At 44.7% G+C, this 25,900-nt stretch overlaps 1 protein-coding gene across 1 annotated transcript in view; it reads right to left on the reverse strand.

Annotated features, from left to right (window-relative positions):
* Positions 1-25,900, reverse strand: part of LOC144495163 (regulator of G-protein signaling 12-like) — a 136,801-nt gene that overhangs the window by 58,480 nt on the left and 52,421 nt on the right. Inside the window, exons 3-7 of the mRNA XM_078215155.1 lie at positions 16,966-17,135; positions 14,397-14,489; positions 12,505-12,648; positions 11,710-11,889; positions 385-532 (exon numbers count right to left, since the gene is read on the reverse strand). Coding sequence (XP_078071281.1) covers positions 385-532; positions 11,710-11,889; positions 12,505-12,648; positions 14,397-14,489; positions 16,966-17,135 — 735 coding nt within the window. The remainder of the gene's footprint in view (positions 1-384; positions 533-11,709; positions 11,890-12,504; positions 12,649-14,396; positions 14,490-16,965; positions 17,136-25,900) is intronic.

Below are 25,900 nucleotides of genomic sequence, written 5' to 3' on the forward strand. Positions count from 1 at the left end.
AAAACATTGTTTGTTCTGCTTCCACAACCCTTGTGGGCAGCTAGTTCCAACTAATTGCTCCTCACTATGTAAAATTATCTTCTTCAGATTCTCCCTGCATCTCTTACCCAAAATCTTATATCTGCGTCCCCTAGTCCATTTACCACCAGCTAATGGAAAAAGATTTGCCTTATCTACTTCACCTAAGCCTGTCAGAATCCTGTACCCATCCATCAAATCTCCCCTCAATCCCCTTTGCTCCAAGGAGAAAAACCCCAGCTTCTCCAAACTAACCTTCCAACTATAATCCCTCATCCCTGGAATCATTCTGGTGAATCTACCGCTACTTTGAAAAATAAAAATGAAGTATTTAGTAGCATTTAAATGTAAGCATAGAGAATTTACCCGCTTGTGAATCTCCATTCTCTTTTCTCTTTTGAGCTCTTCCCAGACTCCTTCGTGACCAGGAGAAAAATGTTCCCTTCTTCTTGTTGCCATTATCATCTTCAAGTTCGATGGGTAGTAATCTGCCCGGTTTAATTTTTGTGCTGGACTGAACAAGGGAAAAAAAACATTGGTGAATAAAACTTGCAATTAGAAAATTACCTCACTCAGTATAGCCCAAAGCTATTGGTTTGCCTTCCGATGGTTGTCCCAAGTAAAATAATTACTTAAACCTGTTTCAAACTGTCGAAAACACACAGCCTTTCCATATTTCAGCTTCTGCCTGTCCCTTCCTGGATCTGTAAACTTTAAGGAAAGACCACTTCCCATAAAACATCAAGTTCCAAGTAAAATCTTTAACATTTCCTCTAGGACAGTTAAATTAGATTAGATGTTATGAGAACAAATGTGACTTGCTTAAAATTTAATTTCACAGTTTTAACTCATTATATGATATCTATGTATAAAGGTGAAGGAAACGGGCCAAGTGTGGTGATTATTAAGTATATATTTGCATATCTGTTTAATAATTGTTCGGTGAAAGATAAAGTTTATTTATTAGTGTCACAAATAGGCTTACATTAACACTGCAATGAAGTTACTGTGAATCCCCTCGTCGCCATACTCTAGTGGCTGTTCGGGTACACGGAGGGAGAATTTATCATGGCCTAATGCACCTAACTAGCACATCTTTCGGACTGTGGGAGGAAACTGGAACACCCGGAGGAAACCCACGCAGACACGGGGAGAATGTGCAAACTCCACACAGACAGTGACCCAAGCCAGGAATCGAACCCGGGTCCCTGGCGCTGTGAGGCAGCAGTGCTAACCACTGTGCCAAAAAAAGGTTGCATATTAATGGCTGTTTTGTAGACCACTTAGGTTTGTTCAGCAAAGCTCTCTGCACTCCTTGGGCCAGTTAAGCCCTTGTAATACACCGGCTTCCCATGACTAGTGTCATAGAAACAGAGAAAATAGGAGCAGGAGGAGGCCATTTGGTCCTTCGAGCCTGCTCCTCCACTGTCAGTATGCTTGGCTTGCTCTGTCTCAGCCTCTGAAGTTTTTCAGAAGCATAATGAAATCTTGCAACCCTTGAGGGCAAAACAAAAGCAGAAACAAAATGATGTTCATGATTGATCTAGAAACAGATTTAATGCAAGTCTGCCTGTGATTGCTTGAAAAAGGATAACAATATATACAAACAATATTAGTAGAAGATGGCGTAAAAAGCAGAAAACCGCCAAAAACCACAGACAACATAGAATCCATCTGCTTCGACTAAGTTTGAGAGCTGGATTTTCGTGAAGTTGGAATGACACAAAATGGCACGGGGCAGCATGGTAGTAGAGAGGTGGCATAGTGGCACACTGATTGGCACTGCTGCCTCACAGCACCAGGAACCCGGGGTCAATTCCAGCCTCGGGTCACCATCTGTGTGAAGTCTGCACGTTCTCCCCGTGTCTGCGTGGGTTTCCTCCGGGTGCTCTGATTTCCTCCCACAGTCCAAAGATGTGCAGGATAGGTGCATTGGCCATGTTAAATTGACTCCAGTGTCAGGGAGATTAGCAGGGTAAATATGTGGGATTACGGGAATAGGGGCTGGGTGGGACTGTGGTTGGTGCGGACCCAATGGGCCGAATGGCCTCCTTCTGCACCGCAGGGATTCTATGACTGAAGGGATTTAGAAATAGCTAGCAGGACCCAATTCAAGGATTTCTGCCCCTTTCCCAGCACTGACAAATTTTGCGGGTGAGGATAAAGCTGTGGGTGGCGGGGCCTGTAATCTGCACTCCCGACCTGGCTGGCTCCAGTGGAGGAATTGGCATCTCCTAGCCAACCCCCCCACAATTTTCATGGCGTTGCGGTCAGCTTTTTCATGATTTGTGGTTCACTGTCCCTCAGAGGAGTTGGATTCAGGAACCTTTGGACAGGCAAGTTCAAAAGGTCTTAGCCATGCCCCTCAGCCACCCCGCCCCCATGGACTCTCACATCTTTGCTCCTTTTTAAAATCCCCCATCACCATTCTGACACACTCGGAGGCTTGAAAATCTGAAACCTTGCCTCAGTTTTCAGTGGGAATAGAGAGATAGGGAAGCAGAGTAGGAAGCGGTATTAAGATTAGGAGGAAGCTTGTCTGAAGTATAGACACCAGTTTTTTCCAGCCAGGCTAATGGCCTGTTCCTGTGCCTTAGATTCAAAGTAATTGTTCTAGTACTTTATAAACTGCCAGGAATGAATACAATGTCATACAAATTATGGTAATTTACTTATTGTGGCGCTAACCAAGGAGTTGTAGTCCGGAAGTCAGTGTTGAGGGTGGTGAGATATTGGGGAAGGTATCAAGGTCAAGGGTGGGTACCGGTAGACAGGAAGATGGGTTGAAGTGTGTCTACTTCAATGCAAGGAGCATCCGGAACAAGGTGGATGAACTTGGGGCGTGGATTGCTACTTGGGACTACGATGTTGTGGCCATTACGGAGACGTGGGTAGAACAAGGACAGGAATGGTTGTTGGACGTTCCGGGGTATAGATGTTTCAGTAAGTGTAGGGAAGCTGGTAAAAGAGGTGGAGGAGTAGCATTGTTAATCAAGGATAGTTTAACGGCTGCGGAAAAGCACTTTGAGGGGGATATGCACACTGAGGTAATATGGGCTGCAGTTAGAAACAGGAAAGGAGCGGTCACGTTGCTAGGAGTTTACTATAGGCCCCCAAATAGTAATAGAGATGTGGAGGAAGAAATTGCTAAGCAGATTATGGATACGTGTGGGGGTCACAGGGTAGATGTCATGGGGGACTTTAACTTTCCAAATATTGATTGGAACCTTTGTAGGTCGAATAGTTTGGATGGGGCACTTTTTGTGCAGTGTGTGCAGGAGGGTTTCCTGACACAATATGTGGATAGGCCGACAAGGGGTGAGGCCACATTGGATTTGGTACTGGGAAATGAACCGGGCCAAGTGTTAGATTTGGTTGTGGGAGAGAACTTTGGAGATAGTGACCACAATTCGGTGTCTTTTGTTATTGCAATGGAGAGGGATAGGGCCGGACGGCAGGGCAAGGCTTACAATTGGGGGAGAGGTAATTATGATGCGATTAGGCAAGAATTAGGGGGCATAAGATGGGAACAGAAACTGTCAGGGAAAGGCACTGATGAAAAGTGGAACTTTTTCAAGGAACAAATACTGGGTGTCCTTGATAGGTATGTCCCTGTCAGGCAGGGAGGAAATGGCCGAGTGAGGGAACCGTGGTTCACAAAAGAGGTGGAATGTCTTGTGAAAAGGAAGAGGGAAGCTTATGTAGGGATGAGGAAACAAGGTTCAGATGGCTCGATTGAGGGTTACAAGTTAGCAAGGAATGAGCTGAAAAAGGGGCTGAGGAGAGCTAGGAGGGGACATGAGAAGTCCTTGGCGGGTCGGATCAAGGAAAACCCCAAGGCTTTTTACTCTTATGTGAGGAATAAAAGAATGACCAGGGTGAGGTTAGGGCCGGTCAAGGACAGTGGTGGGAACTTGTGTATGGAATCAGTAGAGATAGGCGAGGTGATGAATGAATACTTTTCTTCAGTGTTCACCAAGGAGAGGGGCCATGTTTTTGAGGAAGAGAAGGTGTTACAGGCTAATAGGCTGGAGGAAATAGATGTTCGGAGGGAGGATGTATTGGCAGTTTTGAATAAACTGAAGGTCGATATGTCCCCTGGGCCTGATGAAATGTATCCTAGGATCCTTTGGGAGGCGAGGGATGAGATTGCAGAGCCTTTGGCTTTGATCTTTGGGTCCTCGCTGTCCACGGGGATGGTGCCAGAGGACTGGAGAGTGGCAAATGTTGTTCCTCTGTTTAAGAAAGGGAATAGAAATGACCCTGGTAATTATAGACCGGTTAGTCTGACTTCGGTGGTTGGTAAATTGATGGAAAAGGTCCTTAGGGATGGGATATACGACCATTTAGAAAGATGCGGATTAATCCGGGATAGTCAGCACGGATTTGTGAAGGGCAAATCGTGCCTCACAAATTTGATAGAATTTTTTGAGGAGGTAACTAGGTGTGTTGATGAAGGTAGGGCGGTTGATGTCATATACATGGATTTTAGTAAGGCGTTTGATAAGGTCCCCCATGGTCGGCTTATGATGAAAGTAAGGAGGTGTGGGATAGAGGGAAAGTTGGCCGATTGGATAGGTAACTGGCTATCTGATCGAAGACAGAGGGTGGTGGTAGATGGAAAATTTTTGGACTGGAGGCAGGTTGCTAGCGGAGTGCCACAGGGATCAGTGCTTGGTCCTCTGCTCTTTGTGATTTTTATTAATGACTTAGAGGAGGGGGCTGAAGGGTGGATCAGTAAATTTGCTGATGACACCAAGATTGGTGGAGTAGTGGATGAGGTGGAGGGCTGTTGTAGGCTGCAAAGAGACATAGATAGGATGCAAAGCTGGGCTGAAAAATGGCAAATGGAGTTTAACCCTGATAAATGTGAGGTGATTCATTTTGGTAGGACTAATTTAAATGTGGATTACAGGGTCAAAGGTAGGGTTCTGAAGACTGTGGAGGAACAGAGAGATCTTGGGGTCCATATCCACAGATCTCTAAAGGTTGCCACTCAAGTGGATAGAGCTGTGAAGAAGGCATATAGTGTGTTAGCTTTTATTAACAGGGGGTTGGAGTTTAAGAGCCGTGGGGTTATGCTGCAACTGTACAGGACCTTGGTGAGACCGCATTTGGAATATTGCGTGCAGTTCTGGTCACCTCACTATAAGAAGGATGTGGAAGCGCTGGAAAGAGTGCAGAGGAGATTTACCAGGATGCTGCCTGGTTTGGAGTGTCGGTCTTATGAGGAAAGGTTGAGGGAGCTGGGGCTGTTCTCTCTGGAGCGGAGGAGATTGAGGGGAGACTTAATAGAGGTTTATAAAATGATGAAGGGGATAGATCGAGTGAACGTTCAAAGACTATTTCCTCGGGTGGATGGAGCTATTACAAGGGGGCATAACTATAGGGTTCATGGTGGGAGATATAGGAAGGATATCAGAGGTAGGTTCTTCACGCAGAGAGTGGTTGGGGTGTGGAATGGACTGCCTGCAGTGATAGTGGAGTCAGACACTTTAGGAACATTTAAGCGGTTATTGGATAGGCACATGGAGCACACCAGGATGGTAGGGAGTGGGATAGCTTGATCTTGGTTTCAGATGAAGGTCGGCACAACATCGTGGGCCGAAGGGCCTGTTCTGTGCTGTAATGTTCTATGTTCTATGTTCTAACCACAATGTTGCGCTTCTGTTTGACATGCAAGAGTTATCAGATCCCCATCATGTTAGGGGATATTATTCATACTTCAAGGATGCTTTATTTTACACTAAAGTATTAGAAAATTAAAACATAGTACAGATTTGTGTGGGCAGTGGATCAGAGCAGCTTTGCAACTTGGTTAGTTGTGTTACATAGCCTACACCCGGGGAATAAATATAAATTATGGCGTAGAGACACTGCAAACAAATTTCTCCATCTTAGAGAATTAGAATGTTAGCTTTAGCAACAAATGCGGTGAATCTAAGTATTCAGCTCATCTGTTGCTTGATCTCACCCATTTACTGCATGGTGCCAGAAGAATAAAATATTTATTCTATTCAAGTCAAGTAGGAACTGCATAATTCAATGGATCAGAAGCGTATTTTGAACAACATTTATCCAATGTTTATCAATATTTTACATTTTTAAAATTTAATCAGTTCACTTCATTCTTTAGTTCAGAAAAAAACAAAACCTGTAATAGAAAACTTTGCAAAGACTAATTGAATAGGAAGCAAATGTTGTGCCTAAGGAGAAGCAGAGGTCTCAGAATACAATTATCTTATTCTGTGCTTCAGTCTAGCAAAGCTAGTGCTAGGAATGGACTCTCAACATTTGTACACCACTAGTGAATTGGCCTGATAACTGAAAAATGTAAAATAAAGTTTATTTATTAGCGCCACAAGTAGGCTTACATTAACACTGTAATGGAGTTACTGTGAAAATCCCCTAGTCGCCACAATCCAGCGCCTGTCTGGGTACACTGAGGGAGAATTTAGCATGGCCAATGCACCTAACCAGCACGTCTTTTGGACTGTGGGATGAAACCGGAGCACCCGGAGGAAACCCACACAGACACGGGGGAGAATGTGAAGACTCCACACAGTCAGTGACCCAAGCCGGGAATTGAACCCAGGTCCCTGGCGCTGTGAGGCAGTAGCGCTAACCACTGTGCCGCCGTGTGAAAACACAAACTGAAAGCCAGTTTAGTCAACCTTGCAAGTGGGTCTTAAAACAAACTCAAGACCACATAATGGATCTGTTAATGAGCACTAAAATGTAATGTATTTTTATTCATTCATGGGATGTGGGTCCACTGGCTGGGACCAGCATTTATTGCCCTTGAACAGAGATGCTAGGCCATTTCAGAGGGCATTTAAGAGTCACATGTAGGTCAGATCAGGTAAGGATGACAGATTTCCTTCCTTAAATGACATTAGTGAACCAGATAGGTTTTTACAACAATCAACGATAGTCGTCAATGGACTTTTAATTCCAGGTTTTATTGGATTCAAATTTCCTGCCATGGTGGGATTTGAACCCCGGTCCCCAGAGCATTATCCCTAACCTCCAAATTATTAGTCCAGTGACAATACCACAATGCCACTGCCTCTCCACCAGTAAAGAATAGTAATAGGGTAAGAAATATATCATATATACATATGAATTGGAAGCAGAATTAGGCCATTCGCACCTTGAGTCTGTTCTGCTATTTGATAAGATCATGGCTAATCTGATTGTGGCCTCAGCTCTACCTTCCTGTCAATCAAGAATCTATTCAACTCAGTCTTAAAAATATTTAATGACCTTGCCTCCCATGCCCTCTAGGGAAGAGAATGCCACAGAATATTGGGAAAAATATTCTCCTCATCTCAGTCTTAAATGAGATTTTTTAAACTATGTCCCCTAGGTCTACTTTCCCCCATAAAAGGGAAACATCCTCACAGCATCCATCCTGTCAAGTTGCCTCAGTTCAATAAGATCACTTCTCAATCTTCTAAACTCCAACGAATCGTTGTAGTCCCATGTTGATGATTCGCCCACAGTGGGTGATTCCAGGATATTGACCCAGCGATATTGAATGAATGGAAACATATGTCCAATTAAGGATGTGGTGTGACTTAGTGCGAAATATAGGGGTGATTTCCAATAATCTTGTTGCTTTTACATATGAATTAGGAAGAATAGGCCATTCCACCCCACGAGCCTGTGCTGCCATTTGATAAGATCATGTCTGATCCGATTGCGGCCTCTATTTTCCTGTCTATCCTCTTTGACTCTCATCAATCAAGAATCTATCCAAGATAAAGGCAAATTACTGTGGATGCTGTATTCTGAAACAAAAACAGAAAATGCTGGACAAACTCAGCAGACCTGACAGCATCTGTGGAGAAAGAATAGAGCCAACATTTCGAATCTGGATGACCCTTCGACAGAGAATCTATCTTAACTCAGTCTTAAGAATATTCAATGACCCAGCCTCCACTGCTCTCTGGGGAAGAGAATTCACTGACTAATGACCCTCAAGAGAAAAAAAACTCCTCATCTAGAACATAGAACATAGAAAGCCACAGCACAAACAGGCCCTTCGGCCCACAAGTTGCGCTGATCATATCCCTACCTCTAGGCCTATCTATAGCCCTCAATCCCATTAAATCCCATGTACTCATCCAGAAGTCTCTTAAAAGACCCCAACGAGTTTGCCTCCACCACCACCGACGTCAGCCGATTCCACTCACCCACCACCCTCTGAGTGAAAAACTTACCCCTGACATCTCCTCTGTACCTACCCCCCAGCACCTTAAACCTGTGTCCTCTCGTAGCAACCATTTCAGCTCTTGGAAATAGCCTCTGAGAGTCTACCCTATCCAGACCTCTCAACATCTTGTAAACCTCTATCAGGTCACCTCTCATCCTTCGTCTCTCCAGGGAGAAGAGACCAAGCTCCCTCAACCTATCCTCATATGGCATGCCCCCCAATCCAGGCAACATCCTTGTAAATCTCCTCTGCACCCTTTCAATGGCTTCAACATCTTTCCTGTAATGAGGTGACCAGAACTGCGCGCAGTACTCCAAGTGGGGTCTAACCAGGGTCCTATAAAGCTGCAGCATTATCTCCCGACTCCTAAACTCAATCCCTCGATTAATGAAGGCTAGTACGCCGTACGCCTTCTTGACCGCATCCTCCACCTGCGAGGCCGATTTAAGAGTCCTATGGACCCGGACCCCAAGGTCCTTCTGATCCTCTACACTGCTAAGAATGGTACCCTTCATATTATACTGCTGCTTCATCCCATTGGATCTGCCAAAATGGATCACTACACACTTATCCGGGTTGAAGTCCATCTGCCACTTCTCCGCCCAGTCTTGCATTCTATCTATGTCTCGCTGCAACTTCTGACATCCCTCCAAACTATCCACAACACCACCTACCTTGGTGTCGTCAGCAAACTTACCAACCCATCCCTCCACTTCCTCATCCAGGTCATTTATGAAAATGACAAACAGCAAGGGTGCCAGAACAGATCCCTGGGGCACTCCACTGGTCACTGACCTCCATGCAGAGAAAGACCCCTCCACAGCCACTCTCTGCCTTCTGCAGGCAAGCCAGTTCTGGATCCACAAGGCAACAGCCCCTTGGATCCCATGCCCTCTCACTTTCTCAAGAAGTCTTGCATGGGGGACCTTATCGAACGCCTTGCTGAAGTCCATATAGACCACATCCACCGCTCTTCCTTCGTCAATGTGTTTGGTCACATTTTCAAAGAACTCAACCAGGCTCGTAAGGCACGACCTGCCCTTGACAAAGCCGTGCTGACTACTTTTGATCATACTGAACTTCTCTAGATGATCATAAATCCTGTCTCTCAGGATCCTCTCCATCAACTTACCAACCACTGAGGTTAAACTCACCGGTCGGTAATTTCCCGGGCTGTCCCTGTTCCCTTTCTTGAATATAGGGACCACATCTGCAATCCTCCAATCCTCCGGAACCTCTCCCGTCTCCATCGACGATGCAAAGATCATCGCCAAAGGCTCCGCAATCTCCTCCCTCGCCTCCCACAGTAACCTGGGGTACATCCCATCCGGTCCCGGCGACTTACCAACCTTGATGCCATTCAATAGTTCCAACACATCCTCTTTCTTTATGTCCACATGCTCGATCCTTTCTGTCCACCGCAAACCAGCAGTACAACCACCCAGATCCCTTTCCACCGTGAATACCGAGGTAAAGTATTCATTAAGCACCTCCGCCATTTCTAACGGTTCCGCACAAACTTTTCCCCCTTCACGTTTTAAGGGTCCTATGCCTTCACATCTCATCCTTTTACTCTTGACATATTTGTAGAAAGCCTTGGGATTCTCCTTAATCTTACCCGCCAAGGTCTTCTCATGACCCCTTCTCGCTCTCCTAATTTCCTTCTTAAGCTCCTTCCTACATCCCGTATACTCCTCTAAATCCTTAACACCTCCTAGCTCTCTGAACCTTCTGTACGCCTCTCTTTTCTTATTCACCAGGTTCATCACAACCTTCGTGCACCACGGTTCCCGTACCCTACCAACAACCCCCTGTCTCATCGGAACGTTGTCATGCAGAGCTCCAGACAAACATTCCTTGAAAATCCTCCACTTTCCTTCGGTACTTTTCCCCAAGAATGCCTCTCTGTCTTAACTGGGAGACTCCTTACTTTTAAGGGGTGTGTCACCTAGATCTTGTCTCCCCCACAAAGGGAAACATCCTTCCAGCATCCACATGTTCAAGTCCACTCAGGATCTTATATATTTCAATAAGGTCACCTCTTATTCTTCCTGTCAATATGGACAAGTTCACACTTTCCCACTTAATACTCCATCTGCCAAAGTTTTGCCCAGTGGAAGTCACAAAATAGTAGACAGGAAAGCAGAGTTGAGGCCACAATGAGATCAGCCATGGTCTTAATGGCAAAGCAGAATCAAGGGGCCAAATGGCCTCCTCCTGCTCCTAATTCACATGATGTATGTATGTGTAGGATTGAAGGAGAAGGCTCAGCGCAGCTTCATTATTAAACAGTTTGAAGGTCAATTGACCTAATTACATCATGTCATTGCAGTATCTGTTGTCCCTCCCCCTCCCCCTCTCCCCCTACCCCCAAATCATTTCTCCTTTTGCACCATATAAAGATGCATGCATATCTTTAAGCTTTCAATTCCAGTGATTTGTATAAACTTAAAATCCTCACCTGCCTTTCCTCTTTCACAGATGCTGATAGATTATTTGCTTATATTAATACCAATGGAATGTGAATTTGTCTCTTCTCTATAAAGTTCATACTCACATAGCATAATGCATACCAACATTCATTTTAAATAACTTGCATCAGAGTAAATCAAGGATGCAGGTATTTAGCATTTTATCGGTTTCCACCACTATTCAATGGAAGTAAGAATGAATGTGATTGTAGAGGAATTAAGGGTGCTCTTGTATCTATGCTGAAACATGTCCCCAGCCTCTTGCTGTTTGCATGGAATTGACAACATTAGTTGGGCTTAACAAGTGTCTCATTTGATTGTGAACAAGAATGCAACTCACTTATCTTTGGGAGCTGTGTTTTTTCTCTTAGTCATAGAATTACTATCGTAGAATCCCTACAGTACAGAAGGAGGCCATTCAGCCTATTGAGTCTGCACAGACCACAATCCCACCCAGGCTCTATTCCCATAACTCCACATATTTACCCTGCTAATCCCCTGACACTAAGGAGCAATTTAGCATGGCCAGTCAACCTACCCCACACATCTTTGGACTGTGGGAGGAAACTGGAGCACCCGGAGGAAACCCACACAGACACGGGCAGAGCGTGCAAACTCCACACAGACAGTGATCTGAAGCCGGAATTGAACCCGGGTCCCTGGTGCTGTGAGGAGCAGTGCTAACCACTGTGCCACCCATGTTGTTCTGCTTCCTCCTCCTTGATTTCCTTACCTTCTTTTCAGGAGGCATGGGCAACATGCTGGGCTGCACTTTCATGGACACCCTACATTATCTCACCCAAATGCCAAAGTGAATGAGCACTGGCAGGTTTTTGGACTTCAATCCTGTCCTCACTTATACACTTACTTTCTGTGTGGAGCACTGGATAACGGCCAGGAGTTGAGAATCCTAGGTGTCTTTCTTGCCCTCGTCCTACCCCAGGACACTCAGCTCATGTATAAACTGAAGTTAATAAAAACGTTTAAAGGTCAAGTTCATACTTTGTTTGGGGTGGAATGGTTGGACCGGTCCGAGCTGGCGCTGTGTCTTGAGGCAGGGCTGCATGGTACCTGACAAGGATCAGGTAAGCTGCGACCTTCCACTTCCGCTAACATGCATTCTTGGTACAGTGTTGATTTCAAAAAACGAGTGTAGCTGTCAAACTTCATCAGGTTAAAAATCTACTTGGGAGGAAAGAAACATTGTGGTCATTTTTTTTCTAAAACAGTTATTTTCAGATCAAGAGAAAGGTGGGGGCCGGAATCCTCCGACCAGTGGGATTCCCTAGTCCCGCTCCAATGAACGGAGATTTGGCTGAACGCCAAATTCTCCATCCTCGCCGGCAGTGGCAGCAGGGCGCGAGCGGCTGGAGAATTCCGGCCAGAATGTTACTTTTGCATGCATTGTGAAAAAATATAGAAAAATAATACACAACTGAATAACAAGCAAAGCAATGCACATATTGGGATCAGGATGTGAATTCGCAAACTATGGTCAGTCATAGAGGTTTACAGCATGGAAAGAGGCTCCTCAGCCCAACTTGTCCATGCCGCACTTTTTTTTTAAACCACTAAGCTAGTCCCAATTGCCCGCGTTTAGTCCATATCCCTCTATAGGTTATGGAAACTTCCTTCATAGGTTAAATGCTTTCTGCGATTAGGCCTACATGACAGTGTTATGACTATTACAAAAGTACTTCATCACAACTTAATGTTTTTTGAGTGAGGAGATAGTGGGGGAAGAATTTAATCAGTGGACCTTGTGAATGAACGAGTGCTCAGCTTGTATTACTACACCTGGAGTTGCTGCTCTTTAAACATATCTGGGTGCGGTGCGTTAATGATATCATCAGCTAACTGTGCCTGGCTGTCAATATTGACAGGGGTGACTGCCTTGTTGGATAAAAAGTTGTTGTAGATCTCCCGAGCGCGATACAAAAGCTGTGGAATCAAACAACAAAAAGCTGTAAAATGTATTTCACGTGGTTAACAAACGGATATTTTAACAAATAAATACACAAAGTAAGAAAAATTGTAACTACTTTAACCCTCACAAACATCAGCTAACATCAGGCTGAAGCACAGTATGACAAATAGCTTAAAACTTTTAACCAATTCTAACAGTTACACGTGCTGGATTCATTTTTTAATGGAGCAAGGCAATAAATGCCCAAAATGCTTCGAATGATGACAAAAAATTCTTGCAGAAGAAGTGGAACAAATTCAGCCTAATCTTTGCGAGAAATTATAGCCTTGCAATTAAGTGTCAGAGCATCTCCCAGTTTTGTGGTTTTAAAACTGTGGCTGGGCATTTGGGTCGAATACCTTTGCTGTGCTGCAACCAGTTGCATTGAAGGGCTGGATTTTACAGGATAGTGATCCCTGCCTGCCCTGCTCAAAGGTTGGGGGAGTGGGATGGAGGCAGGGCAGCCTGCCCACAATACTGCTGGCTGCCCCGCTGCAATTTAACACTGGAAGCACCATTAGGTGCTTTAAGATAAAACTCCCGACCCGATCTTGGGTGGAAGATGCATCATAGAGAGGTGCTGGCCAATTGGATGGCTGGCAGCTCTGTAGCTCAACAGCGCCATGTTTGCGTAATGGCCACTGCTGGAACTACAGGCAGTCCCAAAGACCAGGAGCCTGTGGAGCGCAGACATTAAGGTAAGCCCAGGATATCTGAGAAAGAATCATACAGACTCAAAATTTTAACTCTTGTTTCTTTCTCCACAGATGCAGCCAGACTTGCTGAGTTTTTCCAGCATTTTCTCTTTTTGTTTCAGGTTTCCAGCATACACAGTATTTTGCTTTTATCAAGTCCAGGGTATCGCCAGGGCCAAGGCAGACTGGCGCCAGCAAGTGGGGTTGAGGATCCAGGCTGGATGGGGTGGATAAAGTGGGATGGATGACCAGGAGTTTGGGGGAGGGTGGGTTTTATGAGTATAGAGGGCCCCCAAAGGAGGTTCCTCCCCCACCTGCCATTAATTGGCCACTTAAATGCCTCAATAGGCCCAATGGCGGGCAGACCATCCAACACCTCCAATACTCTATAAAATCTGAGACATGTTGGGAGCGGACAGGGAGGCATGCACTGCATTTTACGAAGTTAAGATTTTTGTTTCGAGAAAATGGAAAAGTAACAACATGTTCCCAGACAGATTACAGACTTACTTGGTAGCGTCCCTTTTAACAAAGTGCTGCGGGGTTATTAAATCTCTAGGAATGAGAGGTAGGGAGAGGGTACAGAACACTATACTCCCCACAAGCTGCGACAACTGCCTGAGATGCCTTTTGGCGTCTCCCCATTCTTTCTTTACTGTTTTTCCCTTGAAGGTTCTTGCAACACCATATTGTAGATCACAGTAAAGCAGTGTTTATATTGGCAAGACAAAGCAAGCTACTGCGAATATTGAAACTGCATGGTTCACATTAAGCCAAGAGGCCATGATAAAGAGGATACGTTTGGGTTTGTTGTTGTATGTAATGCATCTTAATGATGGTATAACTATTATAATAATACAGGCTTCATGTTTATTTGTAGAAAAATATATCCTTATCATTATTTTCACTCATGGTTACAAAACCCAGAGGGAGTCAGATTGGAGGAGTGCTTTCTATGAAGAAGATAGGAGAGTGCAGAGGCAAGAAAGTTGTCATGAAAACAGTTAACCTCTTCATATATTTCTCACCTGTTTCTTGTCATGCTGAGAGATTTGGCTGAAGTACTCACAATTCTGCCAGAACAAAATGTTTTCTTCACTGAATTCCTTCTTAAGGAACTCCTAATAATGTAAAACAAGGCAACATATAATAGGCTGCTATATTAATTGATCCAATACAGAAACAGTTCTATTTACCTTGTCTCTTGTGAAACTTGATTCTGAGGCAAGTATACTTAAGTAAAGACACATTATGTACATATATTAAAAGTGTCAGCTTGACTCAGTCAGTAACACTTATGTATCTGTGTCAAACAGTCACACTTTGAATCTGAACGCAAAATCTAGACTGATATACCAGTGAAGAATCTGAATATTGTCATGACAATATCCCTGCAGAAACACTGAAACACGAAGGGGACATATCCATTCCTTGGATACATGCCCTGTTTGTGAAGCTTTGGCAGAATGAAAAATTCAAAATGACTTTAGAATCACCATGATTATCACAATGTTCAGGAAAGGAGACATGCCTAATTGTAGAAAGTACAGTGGAATAGCATTGTTTAGCAAAATCCTTGCTAAGATGCTTCTTCAAGTACCTTTCACCAATTGCAATGGAGGTCCCTCCAGAGTCCCAATGTGGTTCTTGACCACTTCCTTAGCTACAAAGTACAGCTTTTATCAACTAGACAACAGTATATTATCCAAATATGCAAAAAACAAACCCCTGCGGCATAGATATCAGTACAACATTCTAGAACTATGAAATGCATCGCGTTTTTAATTCTCAGAACTTGTATCTAATCTCATGATCAAAGTAGAATTAAGAAAGCTGTTGAATGCCTGCCAGACATTTTAATGCAATCCTATCAACAAGGCAGCAAGAACACAGGCATACTTAGACTTGTGTGGATTTACTCTCAATATGCTATTATCTGATTATACAGCAGCTGAAACAAATCTACTTAATTTCTTTTTGTCAAAGTCAAAAAATAGGCCAGGTACCACACATTCACATTTTCTTCCATGCCATTGGATAGTGATCAGGAGGGGCAAACATCCCCTTCCTAGCTCAAAGCAGAAGTTAACAGTAATTCACGTACAATTGTATCATCGGAGATCAGCTACCTTGGTTTGACTGGAGAGCAAATTCGGGGCCCTTCCCACTGTGCTTGTGAATATCTGGCTTTTTAGGGAAAACCTCAGTGGTTTCAATACAGAGTTCTACATTACAAATATTGGTGAAGTACCAAAATTACACAAGTGTGTATTTAACCAAGTTAATTTATTGCTCTTCTATTCTATTGGATTTGAACTAGGCATTTGATAGAACCATAGAACCATAGAAAATTACAGCTCAGAAACAGGCCTTTTGGCCCTTCTTGTCTGTGCCGAACCATTTTATGCCTAGTCCCACTGACCTGCACTTGGACCATATCCCTCCACACCCCTCTCATCCATGAACCCGTTCAAGTTTTTCTTAAATGTTAAAAGTGACCCCGCATTTACCACTTTATCCGGCAGCTCATTCCACACTCCCACCACTCTCTGCGTGAAGAAGCCCCTCCTAATATTCCCTTTAAACTTTTCTCCTTTCACCCTTAACCCATGCCCTCTGGTTTTTTTCTCCCCTAGCCTCAGCTGAAAAAGCCTGCTTGCATTCACTCTATCTATACCCATCAAAATCTTATACACAAATATGGGCATTGAACGTGATTACCCCATAAAAGAGCTGAATCTGGTAAAGGGGTAAATTGCAAAGCTCAAAATTGGACAGCAGCTCTCATCAAGCATTAGAGTGGATCAATGGCAGCATAGCAGCACAGTGGTTAGTACTGCTGCCTCACAGCAGCAGGGGCCCAGGTTCGATTCGGGCCCAGGGTGACTGTCTGTGTAGTGTTGGCACATTCTCCCCACGTCTGCGTGGGTTTCTTCCGGGTGCTCGAGTTTACTCCCACAGTCCAAAGATGTGTGGATTAGGTGGATTGGTCATGCTAAATTGCCCCTTAAGTGTCGTAAGATGTGTAGGTTAGGGGGATTAGCAGGGTAAATACCTGGGGTTATGGGCCTAGGTAAGATGCTCTGTTGGAGAGTTGGTGCAGACTCAATGGGCAAATTTTCCCACTCCACTCACCACGGGAATTGGAGCGGGCGAAAGGTGGACCATGGAAAGGTCCGTTGACCTCGGCAGGATTTTCTAGTTTTGGGACGAGTGCAGTCGGAAAATCCCACCCAATGAGTCAAATTGCCTCCTTCTGAATGGTAAGGATTCTATAATTCTATGTAAAAACTGAAACGATAATCATAAACAAAAAAACCTAAACACTGATTGAAACATTAAAATCTTTCACCATTCATGTCTTGCAGCATGAACGGAGAAGCCAAGCACATTTTCACACAACAATTCCAATTATTCTTCCTGCCATCCCTTTATTCAAAAACCTCTTGAACATTCTGCAGTGCACTTCTAAAAGGCAGAGGACATCCAATGATATAGTGTACACAGGGAAACTTCAGACATATACCACATTGCTCATCTTCTAAGGGTCATATATTCCTTTCCAGAGTGGCATTGCAGTTAAGAGGGTTTACTTACAGAGAAATATCTGGTGCCAACTGGATCTTGTAGGAGTCGTTCGAAACATACAGCCCAACTTGCTACTTGCCGCTCTGCGTGTTTTCTGCAGCTCTGGACACTGGGAAGGCTAGCATTGCTGTTGATGCTGTTCTCACTGTTGTAGGTCTTGAGATCTGCACTGTTTAACTCTGCCAAACAAGGTAACAATGGTGTAACTCACAAATGGATTTGTATTATGCTAAGCTGTGATCTGCACCAGATCAAAGCCAACTGAATATAATTGAATCACAATTTTTAAAAACTGCCACAAAAAGTGAGTGCTGTGTGTGATGGATTCCCTCTTTCCCAATGTCAACTTGAATCTGACATCAAGTCAAGGGAATCCCCAGGTATTTAACAACAGTGATGTTGAACAGGGTAAGCAGCCAAACAGATTGAAGCAATCTCACAAAAACAAACCAGAGACCTCAAGACTATTCAGCAGCAATTATGAACTTAGTACACCATTAAAAACCCAGTGTCACCTCATTCACCCCCGAGCATATATATTTTCAAGGATTTTTACAGCAAATCTAACAGCGTAAAAGGCAAGTTTGTCTCACTTTGGTGATTTCTACTTGACTACAATCTGAGGGAACTTCAACAGCAACCCTTATGAGCAAGTGTGGAAGCAATGACAACAACTTCTGGATGTCCATGTTTAACTTTTTTTTCATTCGTGGGACATCGGCGATCACTGGCTGGCCAGCATTTATTGCCCATTCCTAGTTGCCCGAGGGCAATTGAGAATCAACCGTATTGCTGTGGTTCTGGAGTCACATGTAGGCCAGACCGGGTAAGGACGGCAGATTTCTTCCCTAAAGGACATTAGTGAACCAGATGGGTTTTTCCAATAATCGACACTGGTTTTATGGTCATCAGTAGATTCTTAATTCCAGATTTTTTTTTCATTGAATTCAAATTCCACCATCTGCCGTGGCGGGATTCGAACCTGGGTCCCCAGAACGTTAGCTGAATTTCTGGATTAATAGTCGAGTGATAATACCATTTGAGCATCGCTTTCCCGAGTGTTAACTCCAGAAATTGCTGTCAATTTCGGAGCAGTAATGATGGCGAATTCTGACAGTTTCTCCATTATTATCATCATAAAAGCCGGCTGATAAAATCTTATCACAGAGAGGGATGTTGGTCGACCCATTGTGTATATTCGAGAGTTGTCCAATTAGTTCTCTCTCCTCCTCAGTCCTGTAGTAAAAGTCTGTTACTTTAGTTCAACAAACATATTTGCAAAGGACCAACGATCCAATCACTAAACAGAAGTACCAATTCAGTAATGATTCCTTGTTCATCCTTTTAGGCAAATCTTCATTATCTGGGGTGTTTAGTGGTGTTCCAGTGAGTACTTATTGACTGCTAATCCAAATCTATATCCAGAATACCATGGAATCCCAACAGTGCAGAGGGAGGTCATTTGGCCCATCAAGCCTAGACCAACTCTCCATCAGAGCATCTCATCCAGTCCCACCCTATCCCCATAACCCAACATATTTACCCCACTAATTCCCCTCACCTACGTATCTTGGAACACTATGGGTGTAATTTTCCTGTCCCGCCCGCCACAGGAATCGTAGCGGGCAGGACACGGACCAAAGGTTCGCTGACCTAGGGCGGATTTTCCGACCTTAGGGCAAGCACGGTCAATAAATCCCGCCCCAAGGGGCAATTTAGCATGGCCAATCCACCTAACCTGCACATCGTTGCACTGGGACGAAACTGGAGAACCTGGAGGAAACCCATGCAGACATGGGTAGAACTTGCAAAGTCCATAGTGACCAGAGGCCAGAATTGCACCCGGACCCCTGGCGCTGTGAGGCAGTAGTGCTAACCACTGTGCTGCCCATGACTAAGCTTTGGACAAGCTGCTTACTCAGGATTTCATCTCCTTGATTTTTTTTCTTTACCTCTGACATGCACTTGTTTTTGAAGGAGGCCGGGCCATTTTCCGTTTGGTTGTGCCTGGTACAGCGATTATGGGCAACCTTCTCCAGTACTTGAAGTCAATATCAAAACTCCTAAATGAAATCTCTGTGATGTCTTTGTAGCCCTCCTTTGACTGGCATGACAGCACACACAGACTCAAGCTCTCTATAGAAGATTTGCTTGGGTAAGCGAGTGTCAGGCACTCCGGCTCTATGACCAGCCCAACATAGTTGTGTCTGCCTCAATACAGGGTGGCTATTTGACATGCACGGAGACAGTGGTGCAGTGGCACTGTCACTAGACTAGTAATCCAGAGACCCAGGGAAAGAACTGGGGATCTGGGCTCGAATCCTGTCATGGTAGATGATGAAATTTGAATTCAATAAAAATCTGGAATTTAAAGTCTAACGATGACCATGAAACCGTTATTGTAAAAACCCACCTGGTTCACTAATGTCCTTAAGGGAAGAAAATCTGCCATCCTTACCTGGTCTGGCCTACTTATGACTCCAGAGCCACAGCAATGTGTTTGACTCTCAACTGCTCTCTGAAATAGAGGGCAGCCAGCGATGCTTTTGTCCCAAAAATGATTTCTTTAAAAAATGCTAGCTTGGGTGAGCACCACATTGTCTCGTATTTTGCCCTGACATTCAGAGGCTTCCAAGGCAGCTCAAGTGAATTGCTGAGTTTCTTGGCAAGACACTGGTATGCAGTGGTTAGCACTGCTGCCTCACAGCGCCAGAGACCCACGTTCAATTCCCAGCTTGGGTGACTGCCTGTGCGGAGTCTGCATGTTCTCCCCGTGTCTCTGTGGGTTTCCTCCGGGTGCTCCGGTTTCCTCCCACAGTCTGAAAAACGTGCTGGTTAGGTGCATTGGCCATGCTAAATTCTCCCTCAGTGTACCCGAACAGGCACCGGAATGTGGCGACTAGGGGATTTTCACAGTAAATTCATTGCAGTGTTAATGTAAACCTATTTATGACTAATAAATAAACTTTTAACTTTAAACTTTTACAGTTTCAAGTTTTGCATGCATGGAACAGAGTGGGCAGTACTATTGTTCATTAGGCTTTCAGTTTGGTAGGTGAACTTAATCCTCTTCCATCCTGAATGATGTTCTGCCAAAAGCTACACTTGCTTTGGTAATTCTTGTGTGTGTGATGTTGCGAACACAGTTTACTGTTAGATGTGTTTCTGCGATTGGGCAGCACTTACTGAACAATCCTGAGTGCACAGAAAGCTACACTAACAACCAATTTAAGATAATCGGTCGAGCTCATAATGTGACTCAATTATGCTTGCCAGAAGTAACATACATATGCAAAGACTAATTCTCAGCAACATGTTCAAGATTTCCACCTTCTTTGAATTACCTAAAGTCTTGCCACTGCTTTTTCCACGACAATGTCTCAGCCAATCAGAGTCAACTTGCCAACCAATCAGCACCCGTTTTCTCCTATAGTATAAATTGTTGTGATCATTTGAAACTTAGCATTATTATGCTTTTCCTGAAAGATGAAAAGCTTCAGCAACATGTCCCTTTTTACAGCAATATTCAAACTTATTACCAAGCAACTGTTTGTAAGTGTAATACTTCAATCTCCCCAACAGTGATTAATTAACATTGGGTGAAGCATTTGGTTCCCTTCTTAAATTGATTTATTCCACCGTAGCCAAAACATGCAGAACACAGGAGACATGTTTGATGCAACTAACACAACTTGATGCACTATTCAACAATAATGGGTACATGTGCACTGGTCCAATTAAATGGGCCCTTTGCTGTACATAAAAACACAAGTCCACCGGCCCAAAGGAAAAGTTCTTTTGAATCTTGCTGCTTCCTCTACCTTTGATGTCTGTCCTGATATTTAAAAGCGACTCTCAAAGCCCACACAGAGATCAAAAAGGCATTCCAACATTAAGGCACAAAGTGACTTTCTGGATAACCAGACAAGTTTTATGAATTATCCATTGTCTGGATCTTGAGAAAATGCTTCCATCTCAAATTACCATTTTCTTACCTAGCCATGGGCTGTTTTGGGAAACTAGACCTTTATGGGCAAGCTTTTCCTTAAAAAATAGCATCTCTCCTAGTTTACAGCCAACTCTTCAGGTGAAAAAATGTCCCAATAAATTGTGAACCGTGATACTCCTGATAGATGTTTTTCATGGTTGAGATTTATCTTAGCAACTGTTACCTCGGAAAAACCCTGCATTATATATATATTTATAGCACTGTTCATGACTTCAGGGAATGCCAAAATACAACATCAAATAGCTAAAATTATCTGCATCTATCCAAAATAAGACCAGCTTTCAGCAGATGCACTCTCTCCCACTTTCTCTATAAATGTACCAATTCCACATTTATCTTTTCTTAAAAGTGATACATTAACTTTGTTATTTTAAGTTCAATAAATTTTTGTTCACAGATGCACAAATGGTGCTAACTACAGGCAAAATCCAGTTCATTAAACACACAAGTATAACATTGGATATTTACCATGTCCTGTTCTTACTGAAAATGGGCCTGTCGCTAACTCCACATTAAACTGTGTGAATGGCAGTAGGCTACATGCCTTCAAACCCTTTTAGTCTGTACAATGTAGATTCATATGGGGCAATGTGTGCACCAACTGAGCAAAGTTGAGAAGTTGGTTGCTGTACTAACTTTTAACCAATTTGTTTGTGCTGCTGTTAGCCACAGCCTATCAGTATCATATCACAACTGCATATCAAAATACTGGAAGCTGGCCACCAGTGCAATTCTAGGCTTCAGTGAATAGATGAGCATCTTGCAACTGCATTCGGCATTCGTTCATTAATATTACAAGCACTAATTTGTAGGCTTATCCTGAACAAGTTGCTGCCCAAAAATTGCATGAAGCACAATTTTGCAAAAACGAATCTTTTTGCATTTCTCTGACAGTGCAGCCAATGCCACAGAACTGAATATATAGCTAACAAACATACTCCGTCCCTGCTTACCTGACTGTACCTGGTAGGATCCACTGTAATGCCGTCTCACCAAATATTTTAAACTATTCACTGGAAACCAACCACCAGAATCCATACCAGTCTCAACTGTACTTTCCCAGTAACAACTGGAAGCGGACTACTGTCAGCCTTTGTGACATTTTGTGCAGATTGTCTGACTCTTAAATCAAGAAAATGCAGCTCACTCTCTGAATGGTTGAAAATGTATGAGAGACCAGTTGAGTTCACCTCCCTGCATGATCAAAACAATTCTCTTCCTCATGACCACAAGTACAGGAAACAGATAGAATGTCAGAGACAAAGCTTTAAGAGTGCTAGCTAAATTATTTAGGAGGAGTTATACCCTGCCGTTACCACAGAAACATAAATTATTGATGAACCAATGGGAAAAAGAACTTGTACCCAAGAGAGAAGTACAGCACAGGGAAGCATCCTATGTTTGGTAAAGCCAGATGAATCATTTTCAGAAAAAGAACTGTTCAGGATCATTCTTAACGTTACATTCCTGGAATTCAGGTGCAAGGAAATAGAACTTGGATATTATGATGGGACCGTCAGCTCCTTTTTAGTTTATAAAATTATAAACTTAGTAGCTTCTTTAAATTTCAATTTTTGAAGTATAAAAGGTTGCTTTACATTGGATGGAATTATAATGCAACCAATGTGAACTCAAAGAAGTGTGATACTGCCTCCTTCTGGTGCTCTCAGACACAACACGAAATGTCAAACTGATATTAGCTCTACTAATATCTCTGCGCTGAAACCTCTTTACAGCTATATAAAATGTGCAGTATTACTTTATTCAGAATTTGAAACTTGTACTGACAGCAGAATTCATTTTTTTCAAACAAATCTTTAACTATGCCAATGAATAAATGTCCTTAGTTAAGGACTTGGTCATAGAAGACAGAGGGTAGCAGTGGAAGGGTGCGTTTCTGAATCGAGGGTTGTGACTTGTGACATTCCTCAGGGATCAGTGCTGGGACCTTTGCTGTTTGTAATATATACATGTATATAAACAATTTGGAGGAAAAAATAACTGGTTTGATTAGTAAGTTTGCGGATGACACAAAGGTTGGTGGATTTGTGGATAGCGATGAGGACCGTCAGAGGATACAGCAGGATATAGATCGGTTGGAGACTTGGGCGGAGAGATGGCAGATAGAATTTAATCCGGACAAATGTGAGGTAATGCATTTTGGAAGGTCTAATAAAGATGGGAAATATACAGTAAATGGCAGAACCCTTAGGAGTATTGATAGTCAGAGGGATTTGGGTGTAGAGGTACACAGGTCACTGAAAGTGGCAACGCAGGTGGAGAAGGTAGTCAAGAAAGCATACAGCATGCTTGCCTTCATTGGCCTGGGCATTGAGTTTAAAAATTGGCAAGTCATGTTGCAGCTTTATAGAACCTTAGTTAGGCCGCATTTGGAATATAGTGTTTGATGCACTATCAAGCAAAGACTAGTTTGTATGCCAGAACAAATAGGCTTTTATTAGCAAAAGACTTGGAGCACACCCATGCTGATGAGCTGGTCCAGAGACTGAGGCAGGGGGTGGGGAGCAGTCACCTTTATACCTGGACCAGGGGGGAGGAGTCCCAGGCTGGGCCAGCAGGGGCATGTCCAGGCATGTCACACACACACACACACACACACAGGCAATAAGCTAACAGTGGTTTACAACATTCACCCCCTGCTTTTTAAAAAAATAGTCCAGCGGGGGTGAGGTGGGTGGAACGATATTTACAGAATTACAAATTTAGTCTCTCTGGGGGCTTGACCTGCCGCTGCGACCGCCATAGTGCCGGTTGTGGTGTCGGTTCCGGTGGCCGCGGTGTTGGTTCAGGCGCCAGGCCGTAGTCGCTCGAGTCGTCTGTAGTTCCTTCCGATTGTCGGGAGCGTGGTGGCGGCTCCTGGGACTCAGGCGTGCTGTATACGGGGGTTGGGGGTGTGGGGTTGTGGGTCGTCGTGGTCTCTGGGGCACCTGCGGGTGCCAGGTCTCGAATAGAGACTGTGTCCTCCCGCCCGTCGGGGTACGCCACATAGGCGTATTGGGGGTTGGCGTGGAGGAGTTGGACCCTTTCCACCAGGGGGTCCGACTTATGGGTCCTCACGTGCTTCCGGAGCAGGACAGGGCCTGGGGACGTCAGCCACGAAGGTAGTGAGGTCCCGAGGAGGACTTTCTGGGGAAAACAAACATTCTTTCGTGAGGGGTAGCATTGGTAGCTGTGCAAAGGAGTGATCTAATCGCATGTAGTGCATCAGGGAGGACCTCTTGCCAGCGGGTGACTGGAAGACCTTTAGACCTCAGAGCTAGTAAAACGGCCTTCCAGACTGTCGCGTTCTCCCTCTCTACCTGCCCGTTCCCCCTGGGGTTGTAGCTGGTGGTCCTACTCGAGGCTATGCCTTTGGAGAGCAGGTACTGTCGCAGCTCATCACTCATAAAGGAGGATCCCTGGTCGCTATGGATATAGCTAGGGAAACCGAACAGGGTGAAGAGGCTGTGCAGGGCCCTGAGGACCGTGGCCGAGGTCATATCCGGGCAGGGAATAGCGAAGGGGAAACGTGAATATTCGTCAATGACTTTGAGGAAGTATATGTTGCGGTCAGAAGAGGGGAGGGGGCCTTTGAAGTCGACGCTTAGGCGTTCGAAAGGGCGGGTGGCCTTTATGAGGTGTGCTCTGTCTGGCCAATAGAAGTGCGGCTTGCACTCTGCGCAGACCTGGCAGTGTCTGGTTATAGACCTCCGGGTGGCAGAGGTCATTGTGGAGAGTCTGCAATTGGTCTATTTGTGCGCTGGCACATATTCCCCAGGACAGGGCGTCTCGGGGCTCATTGAGCTTCCCGGGCCGGTATAAGATGTCGTAATTGAAGGTGGAAACCTCGATTCTCCACCTCAATATTTTATCCTTTTTGATCTTGCCCCGTTGCGTGTTATTAAACATGAATGCAACTGACCGTTGGTCCGTGAGTAGGGTGAATCGTTTACCAGCTAAGTAGTGGCACCAGTGCTGTACAGCTTGCACTATGGCTTGGGCCTCCTTTTCGACAGAGGAGTGTCGAATTTCAGGGCCTTGGAGGGTTTGTGAGAAGAAGGCCATGGGTCTGCCCGCCTGGTTAAGGGTGGCGGCTAGGGAGAAGTCAGACGCATCGCTCTCCACCTGAAACGGGATGGCTTCGTCTACAGCGTGCATCATGGCCTTCGCGATGTCTGCTTTGATGCGGTCGAAGGCCAGGCGGGCCTCTGCCGTCAGGGGAAAAGAGGTGGATTTGATGAGCGGACGGGCTTTATCCGCATAATTGGGGACCCACTGGGCGTAATACGAGAAGCAGCCCAGGCATCTCCTCAGTGCTTTGAGGCTGGTGAGGAGGGGGAGTTCCAGGAGGGGACGCATGCGGTCGGGATCGGGACCGATGACCCCGTTTTCCACAACACAACCAAGGATGGCGAGGCAGCGTGTGTGGGATACGCACTTCTCCTTATTATAGGTCAGGCAGTGTGGAGGAATTTGTGGAGATTGGCGTCGTGGTCCTGCTGATCATGGCCGCAGATGGTGACATTATCCAGGTACGGGAAGGTGGCCCGCAGCCCGTTCTGGTCTACCATTCGGTCCATCTCACGCTGGAAAACCGAGACCCCGTTGGTGACGCCGAAGGGGACCCTAAGGAAGTGATAGAGGCGGCCATCCGTCTCAAAGGCAGTATATTGGCGGTCTTCCGGGCGGATAGGGAGCTGGTGGTATGCAGATTTTAAGTCGATGGTGGAGAACACCCGATATTGCGCAATCTGATTAACCATGTCAGATATGCGGGGAAGGGGGTACACGTCCAGCTGCATGTAGTGGTTAATGGTCTGACTGTAGTCAATGACCATGCAATGTTTCTCCCCAGTCTTAACAACTACTACTTGGGCTCTCCAGGGGCTGGTACTGGCTTCAATGATTCCCCTCCCCCAAGAGCCGTTGTACTTC

This window comes from Mustelus asterias, chromosome 6, assembly GCF_964213995.1.
Source record: "Mustelus asterias chromosome 6, sMusAst1.hap1.1, whole genome shotgun sequence".
Classification (NCBI taxonomy): domain Eukaryota; kingdom Metazoa; phylum Chordata; class Chondrichthyes; order Carcharhiniformes; family Triakidae; genus Mustelus; species Mustelus asterias.